This window comes from Macaca mulatta, chromosome 19 (assembly GCF_049350105.2).
Source record: "Macaca mulatta isolate MMU2019108-1 chromosome 19, T2T-MMU8v2.0, whole genome shotgun sequence".
Classification (NCBI taxonomy): Eukaryota; Metazoa; Chordata; class Mammalia; order Primates; family Cercopithecidae; genus Macaca; species Macaca mulatta.
Window position 1 is genome coordinate 56,642,387 of NC_133424.1, and position 20,927 is coordinate 56,663,313.

At 41.4% G+C, this 20,927-nt stretch overlaps 1 protein-coding gene across 1 annotated transcript; it reads left to right on the forward strand.

Annotated features, from left to right (window-relative positions):
• Nucleotides 1-281: 281 nt before the first annotated feature.
• On the forward strand, nt 282-15,714 carry ZNF233 (zinc finger protein 233). Its single transcript, XM_002808197.4, is given in 7 exon segments — nt 282-334; nt 5,299-5,360; nt 7,141-7,267; nt 7,802-7,897; nt 13,293-13,494; nt 13,496-15,039; nt 15,042-15,714. Coding segments are annotated over 6 exon segments (2,013 nt in total). The 5' UTR covers nt 282-334; nt 5,299-5,345; the 3' UTR covers nt 15,071-15,714.
• The last annotated feature ends 5,213 nt before the right edge of the window (nt 15,715-20,927 follow it).

The window sequence follows — 20,927 nt, forward strand, 5'->3', positions numbered from 1 at the left end:
AGTGTCACTTTAGAAAGGAAACAAAGAAAACAGAACAGGGAAGGAACAGAAAAATAAAGGTCAAGCGCTAATAGCCCCTGAGAACAGTTAAGTGAATCCACTTACATATTTAAAAATAAATAAATTATTTAACGTGGCAAGGTCTGCCTTGCGGAAGATTTTAGGAAGCGTAATACGTGAGAACCAGGTAGCTAAGACTACTTCCGTTTGACGGGGCGGGATGGTAGCCTGTTTCCGCTCGGGCATTCTGGGAAGTGTAGTGCAGGAGTCGTTGCAACCTTGTGCACTTCCGCTGCAGGAGGGCGAGGCAGCCGTCATCAATCCCCTCTGGGAGGTGAGTCAGCGCGGAACCTCTGCATCTACAGCGAGCTTTCCTGGCCTGGGCGTGGGACTCGCAGGTGCCTGCCTTCGCCCTCAGTAAAGAGAAGCCACAGAGGGCGGGGTCGATGTTTTGCTTGCTCTTTGCTTTTAGGGCGGTGCATGGGTCTCCAATTTGGGAATGGCTCCTGGTCGCACGTCTGGTTTGAGGGTGTCCTGGGCGCTCAAGTTCCCTGGTTTTCCCCACCTTCCACACGCTCTGCCGCCCTCTGGCAATATAATCTTGGCATATAATTTCTCCGTTTCTCCTCTGTAAAGTGAATTTCATAGTAGTACCTATCTGGTAGGAGTTTCGTGAGATTTACGTAAGATAGACGTAAAAATGCTTAGGACCGATCCTGGCACACACTGAAAAGGTGGCTGGTTGTTGCCAATCTCTTATTTCTTCCCGGAGAGGAGAGGCGTTCAGTCTCTGAAAGGTTCTGTGAGCCCGCGGTGGGTTCTGAGCTCCAGGTGCAGCGCCACTCACCCTTCTCTGATCCTTGCACTCCGCGGGGCTGTTCCTGGCTTCCTAACAGGGGGAGGGGGGCGTCAATTTTCTCTCCATCTTTTTTATTTTTCCTTCTCCTTTAAGGCATGAGTGTGTCTCACCTCCATGTGGTGCCTGGGGATGTCCACTGTCATTCATCCTGGACCAGAAACACAGTTTGGATATCTTCCAACCCCCTTTCCTTCCTCAGCCCTGACTAACCGGAGGGCTGCAGAGAGGAGGGTGTCGACCCCCTGACTCTTTGTAACATTGTCCCAACGTGAGAGGACTTAATACATGCTATTGCTATTTCTGCTCAGTTGGAGAACAGATTTCCTTCACTCATTAGCAATATTATTTTTCCTGCTGGGCAAAAGCTCAAATATTTATGGAATAAACGGGAGGTTGGATTAGGCATGTGTTCATGAATGAGTAATAATTGTTAATACAATGAGTGCCAGGGTCTCTTCTATAGGCTTTACATGCATTAGTTAGCTTAATCTTCATAACAATGATAATATTATCATTCCTATTTTACAGATGACAACACTGATGGGTAAAATATTTATCTTCCCAAAGTAAAACAACAGGAAAGAGCCTGAACTGGGAGTTTGAGCTCAGGCAGAGTGGGTTCTTAAACTTTGTGCCACACTCTCCTTCAGCCCTGAGAAATGTCAGTTCCATGGGGGTGCAGTGGCTCATGCCTGTAATCCCAACACTTTGGAAGGCTGAGGCAGGAGGGTGGCTTGAGCCCAGGAGTTCAACACCAGCCTGGGCAACATAGTGAGACTCCATCTCTACAAAAAAAATTAAAAAATTAGCTGGATGTGGTGGCACACACCTGTGGTCCCAGCTACTCGGAAGGCTGAGGTAGGAGGATCGCTTGAGCCCAGGATGCAGAAGTTGCAGTGAGCTGAGATCATGCCACTGCACTCCAGCCTGGAAAAGAGAATGAAAGTGTGTCTCAAAAAAATTAAAAATAAAAATAAAAAGAGGAAAAGAAATGGTTTCACAGCTTAGGCAATGACTGGGAGATGCTCAAGAGTAATAATCAAAGAAAAAATTTTTAAAGGACTTGCAGGGAAGAACTCTGAGGAGATGACATTTGAGTAAATACCTGACACTGCTATTAAAATAAATAAATAGATAGGGTTTACATTATCCACAATCTATGACCCTTTTATGAATGATTTCACTTTTTTTTTTTTTTGAGATTGAGTCTCCCTCTGTCTCCCAGGCTGGAGTGCAGTGGCACGATCTCAGCTCACTGCAACCTCCCACTCCCAGGCTCAAGCGATTCTTGTGCCTCAGCCTCCTGAGTAGCTGGGATTACAGGTGCCTGCCACCATGCCCGGCTAATTTTTATATTTTTAGGAGAGACAGGGTTTCACCATGTTGGCCAGGCTGGTCTCGAACTCCTGACCTCAAGTGATCCACCCACCTCAACCTCCTAAAGTGCTGGGATTACAGGCGTGAGCCACTGCGCCCGGCTTAATGATTTCACTTTTAAGGATGACCTTGATGTTAATTGAGCAAAGCAAATGAAATTAAAAAGCAAGAAGAAATTGACAGATAAAGTTCATCTTCTCCTCCCAATTAGGAATAGCCTCAGAATTTTGTAGCTCAAGAGAATCTTGGAGATCAATTAGTACAATCCTTGTCTGTGTGTCATTCTTTGATTCCGTGTGCATCAAATACTCACTATACTCTAGGTGCTTGGGATAAAAAGATGAGTAATTGTTCATTATCTCACAGGCAAAACAGATGCTTGATTTACTAATTATACCCCAAATGCCCCAGCTACTCAGAATGCTTCCAAGAGGAGGGATTACAGAGAAGGACAGGGAAGCTGGTCCTCTCTGGAGGCAGAGTGGCAGGAGCAAAGGCACGAGAGGACTTGACAACCTAGGAATGAACAAAGTCTGGAAATTCAGGCCTAGAAAAGTGGCCCTGGTACATATAGTGAGCAGAGCTGAGCCAGGCACTCCAGACCCCATTTGCTTTTTTCTACTAAATGTTGTGAAATGTCAAGTCTTGCAAAATCCTGTTACTGAGCAGAGCAGGAGGGTGCAGGGAAATATAGGACCAGAACAAAGGGAATTGGATGTTAAGAATTGATCTCTCCCTAGCTTTGAGAAGAGAATACATTGCTCTTTTCCCTACTAGAGTGTTTCTGCCTGAAGTAGGAGGAGCCGTGAACGGGAGTAGCTATCTGTATTGAACGCTATCTTGTATATACTCACTGAAACCTCTTAATAACCCTACGAAGTAGATGCTGTTGTTGTCCTCACTTTATGGGCAAGGAAGCAGGCACAAAGAGCTAGTACGTCAGAAGAGTCAATTAGGATATTAGGTTCCTCATCATCTGGCTCCAGTATCTCTCAGCAGATCATTTTCAGCAGTTCACACCCTCCAACTCCCCTTTCTCTGATCTCTAAGACATGACTCCTTCCATGTCTTCATATTTCTGATTAGAGAAGGAGACACGATTAAGAGACAGGCTCCGGACTCAGCTGGATTTAGATGCAGTCTCACCTCACCAGCTCTGTGACCTTGGGTAACTTAATCTCAGTAATCCTCAGCTTCCTCATCCACTAAATGGGAACAACAGTCATCATGTCATCACTTACTGAGAGCTTATATAATGTGCCCGACACTGAATCAAGGCTTTTCCCCACTATTTTAAAAATTGAGTCATAATTCATATACCATATAATTCACCCTTTTAAAGTGTACAATTCGGCGGCATTTAGTGTATTCACAATGTTAGGTTGTACAACCATCACTATTTTCTAATTCAAGAACATCTGTATCACCCCCAAAAGAAACCTCCTATTCCCTAGCCATCATTCTTTACTATCTCCTCTCTCAGCCTCTGGCAACTATTAATTTATTTTTTGTCTCTATGGATTAGCCTAGCCAAGACTATTTGATTTGCTCACTTAATCCCAAAAGCAACTCTGTAGATTAGGATCTATTATTAGTACTAGAGTATTTTTCACTTAAGTGAGACACATACTGTCAAACTTTCATTCAAAATTAGAAAAAACAATCGCAGAGACACATTTTAAATTAGTATTTCCTTACGACAGTGAGCATGGGAAAGGGAGATACACCACTAAGACCCTCCTGTCTACATGAAGAAAATTCATAAATATTTATACCTTTTATAAAACTGAACACTGATATCAATTAAATATTACAGGACACCAAAGTAGTAAGTAATGTAGCCAATCAGAATTATAGACTTTTCAGAGGTAAAGGTGAATTTCATAAGATAAAGCATTGTACAGTCTTTGAAATCTGGATGTTATAAAAGACTCTTTTGTTGGAAATGATGGCAAAAGACATTTGTAACAACAATTTTATGATGCATAATATCATCTGCTTTTGTGCAACTACAGGGAAATCATTTATAAGAGTTTCCATCTGGCCGGGCGCGGTGGCTCAAGCCTGTAATCCCAGCACTTTGGGAGGCCGAGACGGGTGGATCACGAGGTCAGGAGATCGAGACCATCCTGGCTAACACGGTGAAACCCCATCTCTACTAAAAAATACAAAAAACTAGCCGGGCGAGGTGGCGGGCCCCTGTAGTCCCAGCTACTCAGGAGGCTGAGGCAGGAGAATGGTGTAAACCCGGGAGGTGGAGCTTGCAGTGAGCTGAGATCTGGCCACTGCACCCCAGCCTGGGCGACAGAGCAAGACTCCGTCTCAAAAAAAAAAAAAAAAAAAAAAAAAAGAGTTTCCATCTGTTCACACATTTGACCCTTATAATAATCTTGCAAGAAAGCACTATTTTTCTCATTTGCAGGTGACAGATTTGAGGAATGGGGAGGTTAATGAGCTTAAAGAGTTAGTAGCCAAGCCAGGATTTGACCCCAGACCTTGTGACCCCAGAATCCACTTTTGTAGCAAGTACCTTCTGCTGCCTTTCATTTCCCACAGTGTCCAGTATGAGAATGATAACCCTGGAAACTACAAAGGGCTCTTATGTTAGGCTTGCTACTTAGAATCGGGCAGGTTGTTTACTGCAGAAGGGCCCCTGGCTGAGCGGCTACTGATATGTGCTGAAGAAAGGGTCTTTTTTTTTTTTTTTGAGACAAAGTTTGGCTGTATTGCCTAGGCTGGAGTACAGTGGCACCATCTTGGCTCACTGCAACCTCCACCTTCCAGGCTCGAGCCATCCTCCCACTTCAGCCTCCAGAGTAACTGGGATTACAGGTGTGTGCCACCACACCCGGCTAATTTTTGTATTTTTTTGTAGCGATGGGGTTTCGTCATGTTGCTCAGGCTAGTCTCGAACTCCTGAGGTCAAGCAATCTGCTTGCCTCGGCCTCCCAAAGTGCTGGGATTACAGGTGTGAGCCACCGTGCCCGGCCACCTTTTAAAAATTCACCCAGGACGGCCACGTGGGCTATGGCCTATTTCTCATGGCTTCTTTCTTTTCCCAGTTCTGCCTTCGCAGGACCCTGCCCTTCCCTGGAAGGAGCAGGAGAAAATGACCAAGTTTCGGGTGAGTTGAGTTTTGATTTTTATCTCTTAAAATGACATCTCTTTCCCTCAAAGATTAGACACTTTTTTTTCTCTCTTTCTTGAGAAAGATAAAGGAGGAAAACAGGTATTTGGGATCTGCTAGTTACTTGTCGATTGGTTCAATTTTTTGTTTATGTCTTTAGCTTTTGTTTTGTTTTTAGTTTTGGTAGTTTATCTTCTTTATTTCATAAGTAGTGGTACAAAAATTCATAGATATCAAAAAATGGGAGAAAAGTCCACATTACTACACTAAAATACAAATCATCTATTTCCTCCATACTATTTTATATGTATTTACATATTGTGTGTCTTATATGTATACTTATCAGTGTATTTTACAGAACAACAGTCGCATTCTATATATAATTTTCTTTTTTCAGTTAATGTTATCACTAGAGTTTTGTATGATTTAGTGTTTCTTTATGTATTTGTCTGAGAAGGGTTTTCATTTTGTGTCTAATTTTTCAGAGGCTATGAACAAACATACACAATATTGTGTCTCTAAATGTTATTTCAATTTGCAATACTTTTTCATGAGGCTTTAAAAATGCAATATTTACTTACAAAATTACATATCTCTTAAGTGGTCAGGTCAATAACAGTTGTATATCCCACTCTGACAGTTGTATAATTGCATTAGCCCACCACTCAGAACAAGATATAGGACACTTATATTACCCCAAAAAGGTCCCTCCTATCTCTTTCAAGTTAGTTCTTTACTCCCCAGAGGCATCCTCTGTTATCCCTCAGCTGAGGCCCTAAAGTCCATTGTGTCATTCTTATACCTCTGGATCCTCATAGCTTAGCTCCCATTTATGAGTGAGAACATACGATGTTTGGTTTTCCATTCCTGAGTTACTTCATATAGAATAATAGTCTCCAATATCATCCAGCTTGCTGTGAATGCCATTAATTCATTCCTTTTTATGGCTGAGTACTATTCCATCATATATATATATATATATATATATATATACACCACAGTTTCTTTTCCCTTTTTTTTTTTTTTTTTTTTTTTGAGACAGAGCCTTGTACTGTCGCCTGGGCTGGAGTGCAGTGGCGTGATCCTGGCTCACTGCAATCCCTGCCTCCCAGGTTCAAGCAATTCTCCTGCCTCAGCCTCCCGAGTAGCTGGGATTGCAGGCACTTGCGACCACTTTTTTGTATTTTTAGTAGAGATGGTTTCACCATGTTGGCCAGGCTGGTCTCGAACTTCTGACCTCAGGATTCACCCGCCTCAGTCTCCTAAAGTGCTGGGATTACAGGCGTGAGCCACTGTGCCTGGCCACACAGTTTCATTATCTACTCATTGATTGATGGGCATTTGGGTTGGTTCCACATTTTTGCAATTGCAAATTATGCTACTATAAACATGCATGTGCAAACACCTTTTTCGGCGTTGGTACTAAATTGACCCAACATTTCTAGGACAATTTCGTAGTATCAGTCAAGTTATAAAATACATATTCCGTGTGAGTCAAGGTTTACAGTGCTGGGGCATTTACTGCTGGAATACTTACAAATGTCACCAAATACACAGGGGTTATTTTTTAGTAGCATACACTTTTGATGTGACTGTGGAAAAGGAGTCTATGAGACTGGCATGTGGGATGGAGAAAAAGAGGAAGCTACTTAAAGTTGATTTGAGGCCTTCACAATCCAGAACATTTTCCTGCCTGTTCTTTCTACCTGCTTAGTGCTGCCTCTCTCCCAGTAGATATTGGCCATCAGATTGAGATTACATCTGCTTGATGTTGTAGGGGATGGTGACATTCAAGGATGTGGCTGTGGTCTTCACCAGGGAGGAGTTGGGGTTGCTGGACCTTGCCCAGAGAAAGCTGTACCAAGATGTGATGCTGGAGAACTTCAGGAACTTGCTGTCAGTGGGTAAGCACAAGCGCCTCAAATTGTAACTGAAAGTCAGCCCTCTGGACCGTCCTGCTTTCAATTATTTAAGACTTTGAGATGCTTAAAATGCTTCCCTGAACTTGGGGATGTGAATTTCCTAATTCCCCAGGGATACCTTGTCTATACTTTGTCTATTTTTCTCAAACTGCTGTTGTGAAATCTTGGTGGGCTTTGAAATCAGTTGGTGAGTTATAATGTGTTTAATGAAATGAAGTAGAAATATTATAGCTCCTTGTCAAGAACTGCACTCAGCGCAGCAAAAATTGTAAGCAGAAACAGGAAAGATGTGATCAAAGTAGACAATGGATAGGATCAGATTATCTGATCACTTGATTCAGTGATTGACACTTATGTATTTGTGTACCAGATCACAAATTAAAAGGTATTCAGATAGCAGTTCATGATCACAATTTTGAAAAATACTACTTAGAGCGCATGAAGATGGTAGTGTTGGAATTAAAATTTTTTACTATAATGCATTCACTTTATATATATGCCATTTCTTTTTCACAGGCTATCACCCCTTCAAACTAGATGTGATACTACAGTTGGGAAGAGAAGACAAGCTTTGGCTGATGGAGACAGAAATCCAAAGAGATGGCTGTTCAGGTGAGAACCATGCAGCTCTGAGTCTTTGCACGGTACAACCCAGTCCTCTCCTCCTCACCACCTCCTAGGCCACCAGCCTGGCCCAAGCCCTCAGCATTCATCACCCCGGTTTACTGCAGCAGCTTGCACATGACCTTCCTCCTTCTGCCTCCCTCCAGTCCATTCTCCACATAGCAGCCAGATCATGTAAGTCAGATCATGTTGCTCCTTGGCTCAAAACCCTTCTGTGACTTCCCATCTCACTCATTAATTCCGAAATCTGTATGAGCCTTCAGGGTCCTATGTGACCTGGCCACCCACTCCCTGTGAATTTATTTCCTATCCTTTGCCTTTCACTCACTTCTTTCCAGCCACACAAGACTGCTGTGTGTTTCTTATACATGCCCAGTGTGCTTTTGTTTTTTATGTTTTTTTAAAGACGGGTCTCATTCTGTGGCCCAGGCTGAAGTGCAGTGGTGCAATCATGGTTCACTGCAGCCTCGACCTCCCGGGCTCAATTGATCTTCTCACCTCAGCCTCCTGAGTAGCTGGAATGGGACTACAGGCACATGCCACTAAACCAGGTTAATTTTAAAAATACATACATATATTTTTTATATATATGTATGTATTTTTTTGGTAGAGATGAGGTCTTACCATGTTACCAGGCTGGTTTCAAACTCCTGAGCTCAAGCAATCCTCCCACCTCAGCCTCCCAAAGTGTTAGGATTACAGGCGTGAGCCACTGTGCCTGGCCTGCATGTATTTCTCTCTACCTGAAGCCCTGCTGTTCTGTCTGCATGGGATGTTCTTACCTCATACATCCTCTTGGCTCCCTACCTACTTCCTTTGTGTCTGGTCAGATGTCATCTCATCATAGAAACATCACAGAAACCTGCTTTGACTACCCTGTTTAAAATACCTATCCTTGGTTGGGCGGGATGGCTCATCCCTGTAATCTCAGCACTTTGGGAAGCCAAGGTGGGAGGATCACTTGAGGCCAAGAGTTTAAGACCAGCCTGGACAACACAGCGAGACCCCACCTCTACAACAAATAAAAAAATTAGCTGGCAGTGAGCTATAATTGTGCCACTGCACTGTAGCCTGGGTGACAGAACAAGACCCTGTCTCAAAAATAAATAAATACATTTAATTAAATACCCATCTCTTTATTCTGCCTGACTTTGTGATTAACCATCAATCACCAGCTGACATATTCATGTATTATATTTTGTTTACTTTTTTATGATCTCTTTCCCCACTAGAGTGTAACTTCATGAGTGTAAGAATTTTACCTGTTTTCTTTTCATTTTTCTTTTTCTTTTCTTAGAGATGGGGGTCTGGCTTTTTCACCTAGGCTAGAGTGCAGTGATACAATCATAGCTTGCTGCAGCTCAAACTCCTGGGCTGGGACTACAGGAGTACACTACTGTGCCCAACACTAATTTTACCTGTTTTAAAATTGCTGATCCTTATTGCCTTTCATAGGCTTGGCACATAGTACACGTTCATTCAATATTTGTTGAATGAGTGACTGAATGGGTTAATGGACTGATGTCAGTAACGTCAGTTAATGGACGAATGGATAGGTGTTTTCATTTGAATAGTAGTGAAATGGCTCCCTCACAGCTCTCCCTAACCTGTGTTATCTGCGTGACCTTTGGTGAGAGTTGCCTTATCCATACACCCAGGGACAACCTCCCTGCGCTGCTTTCACCCCTCTCCTTCTATTCTTTCTCTTCCTTATTTCATTCCCCCTTTTCTTCACTCCTTCATTTATCTTTAATTTGAATATACATCATAAATACCTAAAATATACGAATTAAAGTCATTCCTACTTGACTTTACCCACCAAAACCCAAAACTAAATCAAACAAACAAAAAAGCAAACCAAAAACCCAAGAGAATCTCTCTGCTTAGCTGAGAGAGACAGACCCTGGATTTTGGAAGTAGCTGGGGTAGTAAAATCTTTTCAATCTTATCTTTTATTTTCTTGTATCTCCATGCTGCATGAAAGTTTACTGCATTGCAATCAGGAATGTTGGATGCTGACTTCTTTGGCTGACTGCCTCATTTTTTAAAATTTTCTTTTTTTTGTTTCTGACTGCCTCATTTTTGTGTACAAACCTAAACTTGGGAATTTGATCCCAGTTATTGCCATTGTCCTTTTTTTTTTTTTTCTTAATAGGTAGCTTCCCAACTTCTTCTTTGCCTCCTTGAGCAAATCTTTACTTTTTTTTTTTTTTTTTTTTGAGATGGAGTCTTGCTCTGTCGCCAGGTTAGAGTGCAGTGGCACAATCTCGGCTTACTGCAACCTCTGCCTCTCAGGTTCAAGCGATTCTCCTACCTCCGCCTCCCAAGTAGCAGGGACTATAGAAGCACGCCACCACACCTAGCTAATTTTCGTATTTTTAGTAGAGATGGAGTTTCACCATGTTGGCCAGGATGGTCTCCATCTCTTGACCTTGTTATCTGCCTGCTTTGGCCTCCCAAAGTGCTGGGATTATAGGCATGAGCCACCATGCCCAGCCACAAATCTTTATTTTTTTTTTTTAATTTTTGGCCAAATTTTTATTGAAATATATACAGAAAACTGTACAAATTGTAAGTGTATAGCTCCCTAAATTTTCAGAAAGTAAAATGGCTTGTTTTACAGTTCTTTTTTACTGAGTTAAAATTTACATGTGCACACCTTAAGCGTGCAATTGGATGAGTTTTGACAAAAGGATATAACTATGTAACTTACAGCCCTTGGAAAACTGAACAAATCTGACAGTGTATTCTACCCTCACCTCTCTTCAGAGTGAACATCAGACTTTTTCAGGGTTTCACACTCTGCCTGTCCATCTAGGTACCCAGCTCCACCTACACAAAATATTCCTGAGGTCTATTTTCACTGGACAGAAGTACAAATTAAAGGGCATCTTCTCCCTCAAGGATCAATAAACAAAACCTTACAGAGAAGGGTGCTGAGTGGATCTCACCATCTTTACTTCTCCTGGAGAAAGTTCACAGGCAGGGAATAAAGAGGTGTCATTAAAGGACTATTTCAGCACATAGTTACTCTTCTGACGTATGTTCAGCCTAGTTATAATTTTTATGACACCTATGTTAGTCATCAATTATTGTATAACAAATTACTGTAAAACTTAGCACCTTGGCCAGATGCGGTGGCTCACACCTGTAATCCCAGCACTTTGGGAGGCTGAGGCAGGCAGATCACCTGAGGTCAGGAGTTCGAGACCAGCCTGGCCAACATGGTGAAACCCCATCTCTACTAAAAATACACACACACACACACACACACACACACAAATTAGCCAGGTGTGGTGGCGGCTGCCTGTAATCCCAACTACTGGGGAGGCTGAGGCAGGAGAATCACTTGAACCCCGAAGGCAGAGGTTGCATTGAGCTGATATCATACCATTGCACTCCAGCCTTGGGAACACGAGCGAAACTTCGTCTCAAAACAAAACAAAAACCTTAGCACCTTAAAACAATGAACACTGGTTTACAGTTTCTGTGGGTTAGGCATACGGGAGCAGCTTAGCTGAGGGGTTCTCGCTCAGGATCTCAAAAAGCTGTTGTCAAAGAGTGACGCAGCTGCAGTCCCCGGAAGGCTTGACTGGGACTGAAGGACCTGCTTCCAAGGTGGGCTCGTTCACATGGCTGTGGCAGGAGGCCTCGCATCCTTGCTAAGTGAGCCATTCCCTAGGGCTGCTGAAGTGTCCTCAAAACATGGCAGCTGGTTCCCCCCAGACCCAGTGACTCAGGAGAGAGGAAGATAGAAGCACAGTGTTTTTATGACCTAGCATCAGAAGTGACAGATCATCACTTCTGCCATATTCTATTGGTTTCACAAACCAAGCTTGATACAGTGTGGGAGGGGACTTCAAAAGGGAGTGGATTCCAACGGGGAGTGATCACTGGGGACCATCTTGTATTAGCCATTTAGGTTTATCAGAAAATTCACTCAAACCAAGTGGCAACAATTTTCAATGCCTTTACTCTCCTATAGGGTGTGTCAGCTATGGGAATATGTTTTCTCCTTTTTTTTTCACTTATCATGTTCATTAATTGAATATTATATACTTAGAACCTCATTGAAAAGAAGGAGAATTCTCCCAAATCTAGCTCATCAAATGTATATTTTAAGAACTAAATTAAGGAAATAATGGTACTATCTTATGGGTTCATTCTCAAGACAGAGAAGATATTTTTCTATATTCTCTTCACTTTTGCCAAAGATTCTCTTTCTCTGAGAATTCTTGGCATCACTTAATAATCCACTTGTAAATGCTGAAGGAGAGATTCAGGCTTTTCTAACCATTCTGGACTTTTTATCATATACAGATGCAGGTTGTACAATGTAACCATGATTCTGAGGCTTACATATAGCCAGGATTTTGTAGATTTTATACATCTGCCATGGAAAAGAGGAGAGGATTTTTAAGTGATTATTCTTATGGACAAGGAGGTAAAGTTACTCTTCTATAACATCTTTCTAGGACATCTTTTTGTTGCTCTGTATGTGTATTTGACCACATACATAAGTCTTGGTATTGGCCAGGCATGGTGGCTCACACCTGTAATCCCAGCACTTTGGGAGGCCAAGGCAGGCAGATGACTTGAGGTCAGGAGTTCAAGACCAGCCTGGCCAACATGGTGAAACCCTGTCTCTACTAAAAATACAAAAAAATTAATGGGGTGTGGTGGCATGCACTTGTAGTCCCAGCTCCTCCAGAGGCTGAGGCGGGAGAATCACTTGAACCCCAGTGGTGGAGGTTTCAGTAAGCCGAGATCATGCCACCACACTCCAGCCTGGGTGACAGAGTGAGATTCCGTCTCAAAAAAAGAAAAAAATAAACAAAAACAAAACAATCTTGGTATAGCTCTAAATGAGTCTCATTAACATTTTGTATATAGAAACCAGCCTTTTTTGTTCCCATAGGCATGAAAAAAACCAATGATAGGCCGGGCACGGTGGCTTGTAATCCCAGCACTTTGGGAGGCCGAGGCGGGCAGATCATGAGGTCAGGAGATCGAGACCATCCTGACTAACACAGTGAAACCCCATCTCTACTAAAAATACAAAAAAAAGAGCTGGGTGTGGTGGCGGTTGCCTGTAGTCCCAGCTACTCGGGAGGCCGACACAGGAGAATGGCGTGAACCCAGGAGGCAGAGCTTGCAGTGAGCCGAGATCACACCATTGCACTCCAGCCTGGGCGACAGAGCATGACTCCATCTCAAAAAAAAAAAAGAAAAAAAAAAAAAAAAACCAATGATAAAGTCAAGCTGAATTCTCCACTGGTTTATTAAGGTTTCCCAGTGTGGTCAACCTGTGAAATGTTTTTTATTTCTGAACAAATATTCACTTGTCTTCATTTTCATTTCTGAGTTCTCTTTATCATTCCAGGACACAGGAATCAAAATGAGATAGATATCCTTCAAGAAGTAAGATTAAGATTCCTTTCATATGAAGAACTTATATGCTGGCAAATATGGGAACAATTTACAAGTAAATTAACCAGTAATCAAGACTTCATAATAAATCTTCAAGGCCAGAGGTCCAAGTTGCTAAAACAAGGTGATTCCCCCTGTCAGGTATGGACAGGAGAATATTCAGGTCTCTGAAGATGAGAACTATACAATAAAGGGGCAAGGGGAGAGTTCAAATAGCATCAAAAATCAAGAGCTTCCAATGAGGACCACCTGGGATTTCTGGAGGAAAATGTATCTGAGAGAACCACAGAATTATCAGAGTAGGTGTCAGCAAATTGATGTAAAAAATAATCTCTGTAAATGTGACCATTGTGTTACGCAAAGGATTGCTCATCAACATGATGGTCATGTAGTAAACAAAAGAGAGAAAGCTTTTAGCCACAATAATTGTGGAAAAGACTGTGTGAAGGAATCATCCCAACATAGCATAATCCAATCAGGAAAGCAAACCTCTAATGAGAATGGAAAAGGCTTCAGTGTTAGCTCTAATCTTGAACTTCACCAGCAACTACACTTAGAAGACAAGCCTCAGGTAAGTATCGAGTATGGGAAGGGCATAGGTTACAGCTCAAGGCTTCCCAGGCATCAATGTGTCCACATAGGAGAGAAATGCTATCAGAATGGTGACAGTGGTGAGGGCTTCAGTCAGGGCTCACATGTGCAACCTCATCAGAGAGTCAGCACAGGAGAGAACCTCCACAGATGTCAGGTATGTGCCCAGAGCTTCAACCAGAACTCCTGTCTTCCCTCTCATGAGCTTACTCACCCGGGAGAGAAGTTGTGTAAATGTGGCACGTGTGGGAAGGGCTTCCATCATAGCTTAGATTTTGACATTCACTGTGTAGATAGTGCTGGAGAGAGAGCCTGTAAATGTAAATGTGATGTATATGATAAAGGCTTCAGTCAGACATCACAACTTCAAGCCCATCAGAGAGGTCACTCTAGAGAGAAGACATACAAATGGGAAGTAAGTGACAGGATATCTAATAGGAATTCTGGTCTTCATCAGAGAGTTCACACTGGAGAGAAACCATATACATGTGAGGTATGTGATAAGGGCTTCAGTAAGGCCTCAAATCTTCAAGCCCATCAGAGAATCCACACTGGAGAGAAACCCTACAAATGTGATGTGTGTGATAAGAACTTTAGCCGTAATTCCCACCTTCAGGCCCATCAGAGAGTCCATACAGGAGAGAAACCCTACAAATGTGACACATGTGGGAAGGACTTCAGTCAGATCTCTCACCTTCAGGCCCATCAGAGAGTTCACACAGGAGAGAAGCCATACAAATGTGAGACATGTGGGAAGGGCTTTAGTCAGAGTTCGCATCTCCAGGACCATCAGCAAGTCCATACTAGAGAGAAACCCTACAAATATGATGTGTGTGGGAAAGGCTTCAGTTGGAGTTCACATCTTCAAGCCCATCAGAGAGTCCACACAGGAGAGAAACCATACAAATGTGAAGAATGTGGGAAAGGCTTCATCCGGAACTCATATCTTCACGTTCATCAGAGGATCCACACGGGAGAGAAACCCTATAAATGTGGCATGTGTGGTAAGAGCTTCAGTCAGACCTCACATCTTCAAGCCCATCAGAGAGGCCATACTAGAGAGAAACCATACAAATGTTTTGTGTGTGGTAAGGGCTTTAGTAAGAGTTCATGTCTTCAGATGCATCAGAGAGTCCATGATGGTGATAAATCCATTAATCATGATGAGTGTGACAGAGGTGCTCTTCAAGACTTAGACTTCTCATTTTCCTAGAAAATCCGCACAGCAGAGAACATTTATAAAATGTCATGTTTTAAGAATTCATGAGTGAGCTGAGTTTTTATAGTCATCTGAATTCCATTGAAGAAAACCTATTTTTTGTATGAATATGACCAGTTTCAAGCAGAGCTCAAAATGTCACAGTTGTCAAGAGAACACAAAACAGAGAAACCCTATAAAGAATGATACAATACATTTCAATCAGAACCTTCACATTCAATAAGCAATATGCAGGAGTGAAGACTTCAAAATGATAAGGTCAGAACTTTAGCAAAAGTATAATGAGGGACATGATAAAATCTGTGTCCACTAGAATCTAAGCTCCATGCAGGAACATTGTTTGCTGCTGTATGATCATGACCTTGAACCAGTACCTAACAAGTAGTGGCTTCCCTGGAATTGTTTAATTTGATAGGAAAAATCTATCATATATAGGACATATATTTGAACATTTTAGTGAGCTCAGCCCCAATTCGTCATTATAATTGTACTGGGAAAAGGATTCTTGCAAGAAGCCTTAAAATAAATTCAAGGAAATGACATTTAATTAAAACACAGAAAACCATGCAGTCTACAATTTGAGTAATATTTTAGCAATTGGCTTTTGTCCTCAGTTCAGCTTCATTTTTCAAGCAGTAACAGGCCAAAGTTTCTATCTGATCATTTAAGACTTTTTCCATACAGTGTACAGCTGTGCTATGTTTCTTTGGTGGGGGCTTTGCTATCTTTCTTTCTGGGAGCTTTTGTGATAGAAAGAGACTGAATGAAGAAAAAAATCCCAACTGGTTTTTAGTTCCATAAAGCTTCATGAGAAAGGTTTTGCAAAAAAGGGGAACATCATATGGCATGCATTTTAGATGTTAGACTAACCTGTTAAGGACACAGCATTTTGGACAACACCCCACACTTCTCAGACACCATTACACGTTATGCAGTGTATAATGATCAAATCATAGTAATTGGATGAAGGGTTTACTCAGGTGTATTATTTAGTGGAGGTGGGAGAAAGTTTCCCACTGGTTTTTTTTGTCCTGAACCTTACCTTCCAGGACAATGAGTACTTAAGTTCCATGATATCTTGTTTCATGCTACCATCAGAAATACAGGGCCAATAAATGAAAAAGAAAAAATAAATAAAAAAGATAAAAACAAAGAAATACAGGGCCAATAATGCTCTGCTTTGTCACCACCAGATTACTAGGGTGGGCTGCTGGAGCTCATGGTTGTTTAAATCAAGATGTTTTCAATTGTGAAAAATAGAAAATCACACTCCAACTAGCTGGAACAAAATTTATTGGCATGCATAATTAAAAAGAAGAGGCTGGGCATGGTAGCTTATGCCTGTAATCCCAGCACTTTGGGAGGCTGAGGTGGGTGGATCACGAGGTCAGGAGTTCGAGACCAGCCTGGTCAACATGGTGAAACCCCGTCTCTACTAAAAATACAAAAATTAGTCAAGTGTGATGGTCGGTGCCTGTAATCCCAGCTACTCAAGAGTCTGAGGCAGGAGAATCGCTTGAACCCAGGAGGCGGAGGTTGCCATGAGCTGAGATGGCACCATTGCACTCCAGCCCAGGGGGCCGGTGTGAGACTCCATCTCAAACAAAACAAAACAAACAAAAAGAATACAGGTAGGACAGGACTAGGTCTGGTTGAAATAGGGCTCTGGGTCAATTCTTCTGTGATTCCCTCACCTCTGCCCTTCTGGTTGAGTTGATTCCCATATTTGTTCATTCCAACCTACTGAGGAAATTTACTTAAAGAATAGATGCTCAGTTAACATTCTCATATCACACTCCCTTTTCTGTGCACTTCTAAACCAGCTATTTTTTGAACCTCTTTTTGCTCTTCGTCATGTAGAGACTTTCATTTTCCTAAATATATCTAAATAAATATTCATAGAGGTACTGTGGGTTATGGTTTGCCATTTGAACCATGCATCAACCTTCTGGAGAATCTTTTAAAGTATATACATTTTTCCAGAGTAAAATTAATATTTTTTTCTAAAAATAAACACTTGAAATAGTTTTTATTAATATATTAATAGTTGTATATATTTATGGGATGCATGTGCTATTTTGATTTGTGCACATACAATGTATAATGATCAAATCATGATAATTGGGATATCCATCACCTCAAACATTTATCATTTCTTTGTGTTGGGAACATTCTAAATCTTCTATTTATTTTGAAATATACAATAAATTATTGTTAACTGTAGTTGCCCTACCTTGTTATTGATTAGATAGAATAAATAAGTTCTAGTGTTACTGACACTGTTCTATCTAATCATATTTTTGTACCCATTAACTAACCTCTCCATCTTTCCCTCACCCCTGTCCATCCCAACCTCTGATAACCACCATTCTAAATCACTTCCTCCTTGGGATCAATGTTTTTAGTTCCCATATAGGAATGAGAGTATGTAAAATGTGTCTTTCTATGCCTGGATGATTTCACTTAACATAATATCCTCTGGTTCCATCCATGTTGCTAAAAATGACAGGAGAAAGAAAATGTGGTATATACACACACAATGGAATATTGTCCAGCCATTAAAATAATAAAATCCTGTCATTTGCATCAGGAGATTGTCTGGCTTTTGTTTTTATTTATTTATTTATTTATTTATTTATTTATTTATTTATTTATTTGAGACAGGTCTCAGTTGACCGGGCTGGAGTGCAGTGGTGCAATCTTAGTTCACTGTAGTCCCAACCTGCCGGACTCAACCAATCTTCCTCAGCTTCCTGAGTACCAGGGACTACAGGCATGCACCAACATACCCAGCCAATTTTTTATAAAGACGGTCTCACCATGTTGCCCAGATTAGTCTGAAACTCCTGAGCTCAAGCGATTCTCCTGCCTTGGCCTCTCAAAGTGCTGGGATTACAGGCATGAGCCACTGCGCCTGGCCTGAATAATTTTATCTATATATACTTGGTCTAAAGAGAAAAAGACCTGCAAACAAATCATGAACACTAACAAAGTTTGTTATGTGCATTCATGTTATTTGGCAACTCCAAAACTACTTGCCATGTACTGGAGAACTGAACAGATGAGTAAACATACTGATGATGCTGGGGGCCAATTTCTGACTCTTAGAGAAAGAAGTAAATATGGAATGGGAAAATACCTTAGCAAGAATCCTGCAATACTTATTTAAAATGAGAGGGATCATTATTTTGCACAGACACACACACACACACGACTATTATCCCAATAATGATTAGTATGCACAGCACCCAGATCTGGGTTTCTAAGTATCATTCCCCACTAAAAGCAATCAGAGCTCTACAGAATCTGTGGCTGGGACAGGGAATATACAAGATAAACCTAATATGTTATTGTACCAGAAAACAAAGGTTCATATGGACAACAGACAGGTAGAGAGATATGGGGGTAGGGGAAGGAAAAGCTCTTCTAACAAACAGTAGGATGCCAATTCCTAAAAATAGAAGGAATGACAGAGTCAGAAGGTCATCATTTTGCAGTCATCACAATAATAATTGATTCAGACAAGAATCATCAATGAACACTAAAACTAGTGGGTGAAAGATGAGATCTTCCACACAAATTGCTCAAAGATCTTCCCGCAAATTGCTTACCAATTTCAAAGCCAAAATAGCCATTTTTTAGTGGAAAAACCTGGGAGACACCAGTTTATACAAGTTATCAATGCTAACACCAACAAAACACATCATGTGTTTCCTATTGTGATACACTGAGAAGTATGCATTATTCATGCAATACTCAATCTACAAACATTTAACTTGAATCTAATCATGAGGACTCAAACTCAAATTTAGGGTTGTTCTACAAAATAGCTTGTCTTCAAAAAGGCTCATGAAAGAAAAAATGGCTATGGAACTGATCTAGGTTAAAAACTAAAGAAATATGACAATGAAATCCAGGGCATGATACATTTTAGATTGGACCCTGAACTAGAAAATGCTGTAAACATTATAGGACAACTGTGGAAACTGAATAAACTCTGTAGATTAGGAAACATTACTCTATCAACCTACAATGGTCTTAAAATATGTTTACAGATTATTTTCCTACCCTCTTGATTGTGGATAGGGTTAGAACTGAGGCAGAAGTGATGTTGGAACTTCCAACGCTAGATTAGAAAAGGCCATAGTACATGCGCTGGCTTTTATCTGGATACTAGCTTTGAGCCACCATGTAACGTCCAGTTTCTGTGAAGTCACCATGCTGAAGAGGTCACATGCCTGAGGAACCAAAGCTGTGTCGTTCTCTCAGTTCAGGCAGTAGACGTGGAAATGAACAGGCTTAACTGCAATCACATTAGAGACCCCAAGAATATGTGGGATTCTTTTGTATTATTCTTGCATCTTTTCTTAATGTTTAGAATTAATTCAAAATAAAAGTTTTAGAACATTTAAAAAACATTACAAAAATGTTAAAAATTACTACACTGGCCCCCTTAAAGTAACAAGATCATATGCATACATACATATATACACACATCACATACACATATATACACATTCATACAAAATCCTGTCTCTGCCCACTTTCCTAAACATATTCTGAGTAACTACCAATGTCAATAATTATAAATTTACCGCCTCTCATTTCACTCTGTATTCCACTGAATGGATAAGTCATCAAATATTTTGTCAGTCCAACTGATAAATGCAAATTTTGCTATTATCAACAATGCAACTGTGAATATCGATTTACATACATCTGTAACCGAGTGTCTCAGTCTTCAAATGCATCTTAAAACTTTTTTCCCTTTCCTTCCTGATATGGTTTGGCTGTCCCCACCCAGATCTTGAATTCCCATGTGTTGTGGGAGGGACCTGGTGGGAGTTAATTGAATCAAGCGGTCAGGTCTTTCCTGTGCTGTTCTCATGATAGTGAATAAGTCTCACAAGATCTGATGGTTTTAAAAAGGGGAGTTTGGCTGGGCGCTGTGGCTCACGCCTGTAATCCCAGCACTTTGGGAGGCCATGGCAGGTGGATCACGAGGTCAGGAGTTCGAGACAAGCCTGACCAACATGGTGAAACCCCGTCTCTATTAAAAATACAAAAATTAGCCGGGAGTGGTGGCACGTGCCTGTAATCCTGGCTATTCAGGAGACTGAGGCAGGAGAATTGCTTGAACTTGAGAGGGGGAGGTTGCAGTGAGCCGAGATTGCACACTACATTCCAGCCTGGGTGACAGAGCGAGACTCCATCTCAAAAAAAAAAAGGTGGGGGGTTCTGCACAAGCTCTCTCTTTGCCTGCTGCAATCCAGAGACTCTGACTCAAAAACAAAAAAAAAAAAGAAAAGGAAAAAAAGGGGGAGTATCCCTGCACAAGCTGTCTCTTTGCCTGTCATCCATGTAAGACATGACTTGCTCCTCCTTGCCTTCCACCATGATGTGCCTCCCAGCCATGTCAAACTGTAAGCCCATTAAACCCTTTTTCCTGTATAAATTACCCAGTCTGGGGTATGTCTTTATCAGTAGCATGAATACAAGCTAATACACTTCCCAATCTCAGAACGTAGCCTTGTACTTTAAAACTCTTTGTATTTCCCTTTCCCACCAGGTACTTTCACGCACAGTGCTCGCTTATCTAATTATGTGTTTGCTTGGAAATTCCAGGGCTAATTATAAAACAGCCCAGACATAGAGACCCAGCTGCACAATCCTCTCACTTAGGGAGAGTTACAGTTAGTTCACCACTAATTGGGCCAAAATCAGGATGACACAAACTATTTCTCTGGATGGGCAATTACTCAAGATATCCACTGGAAC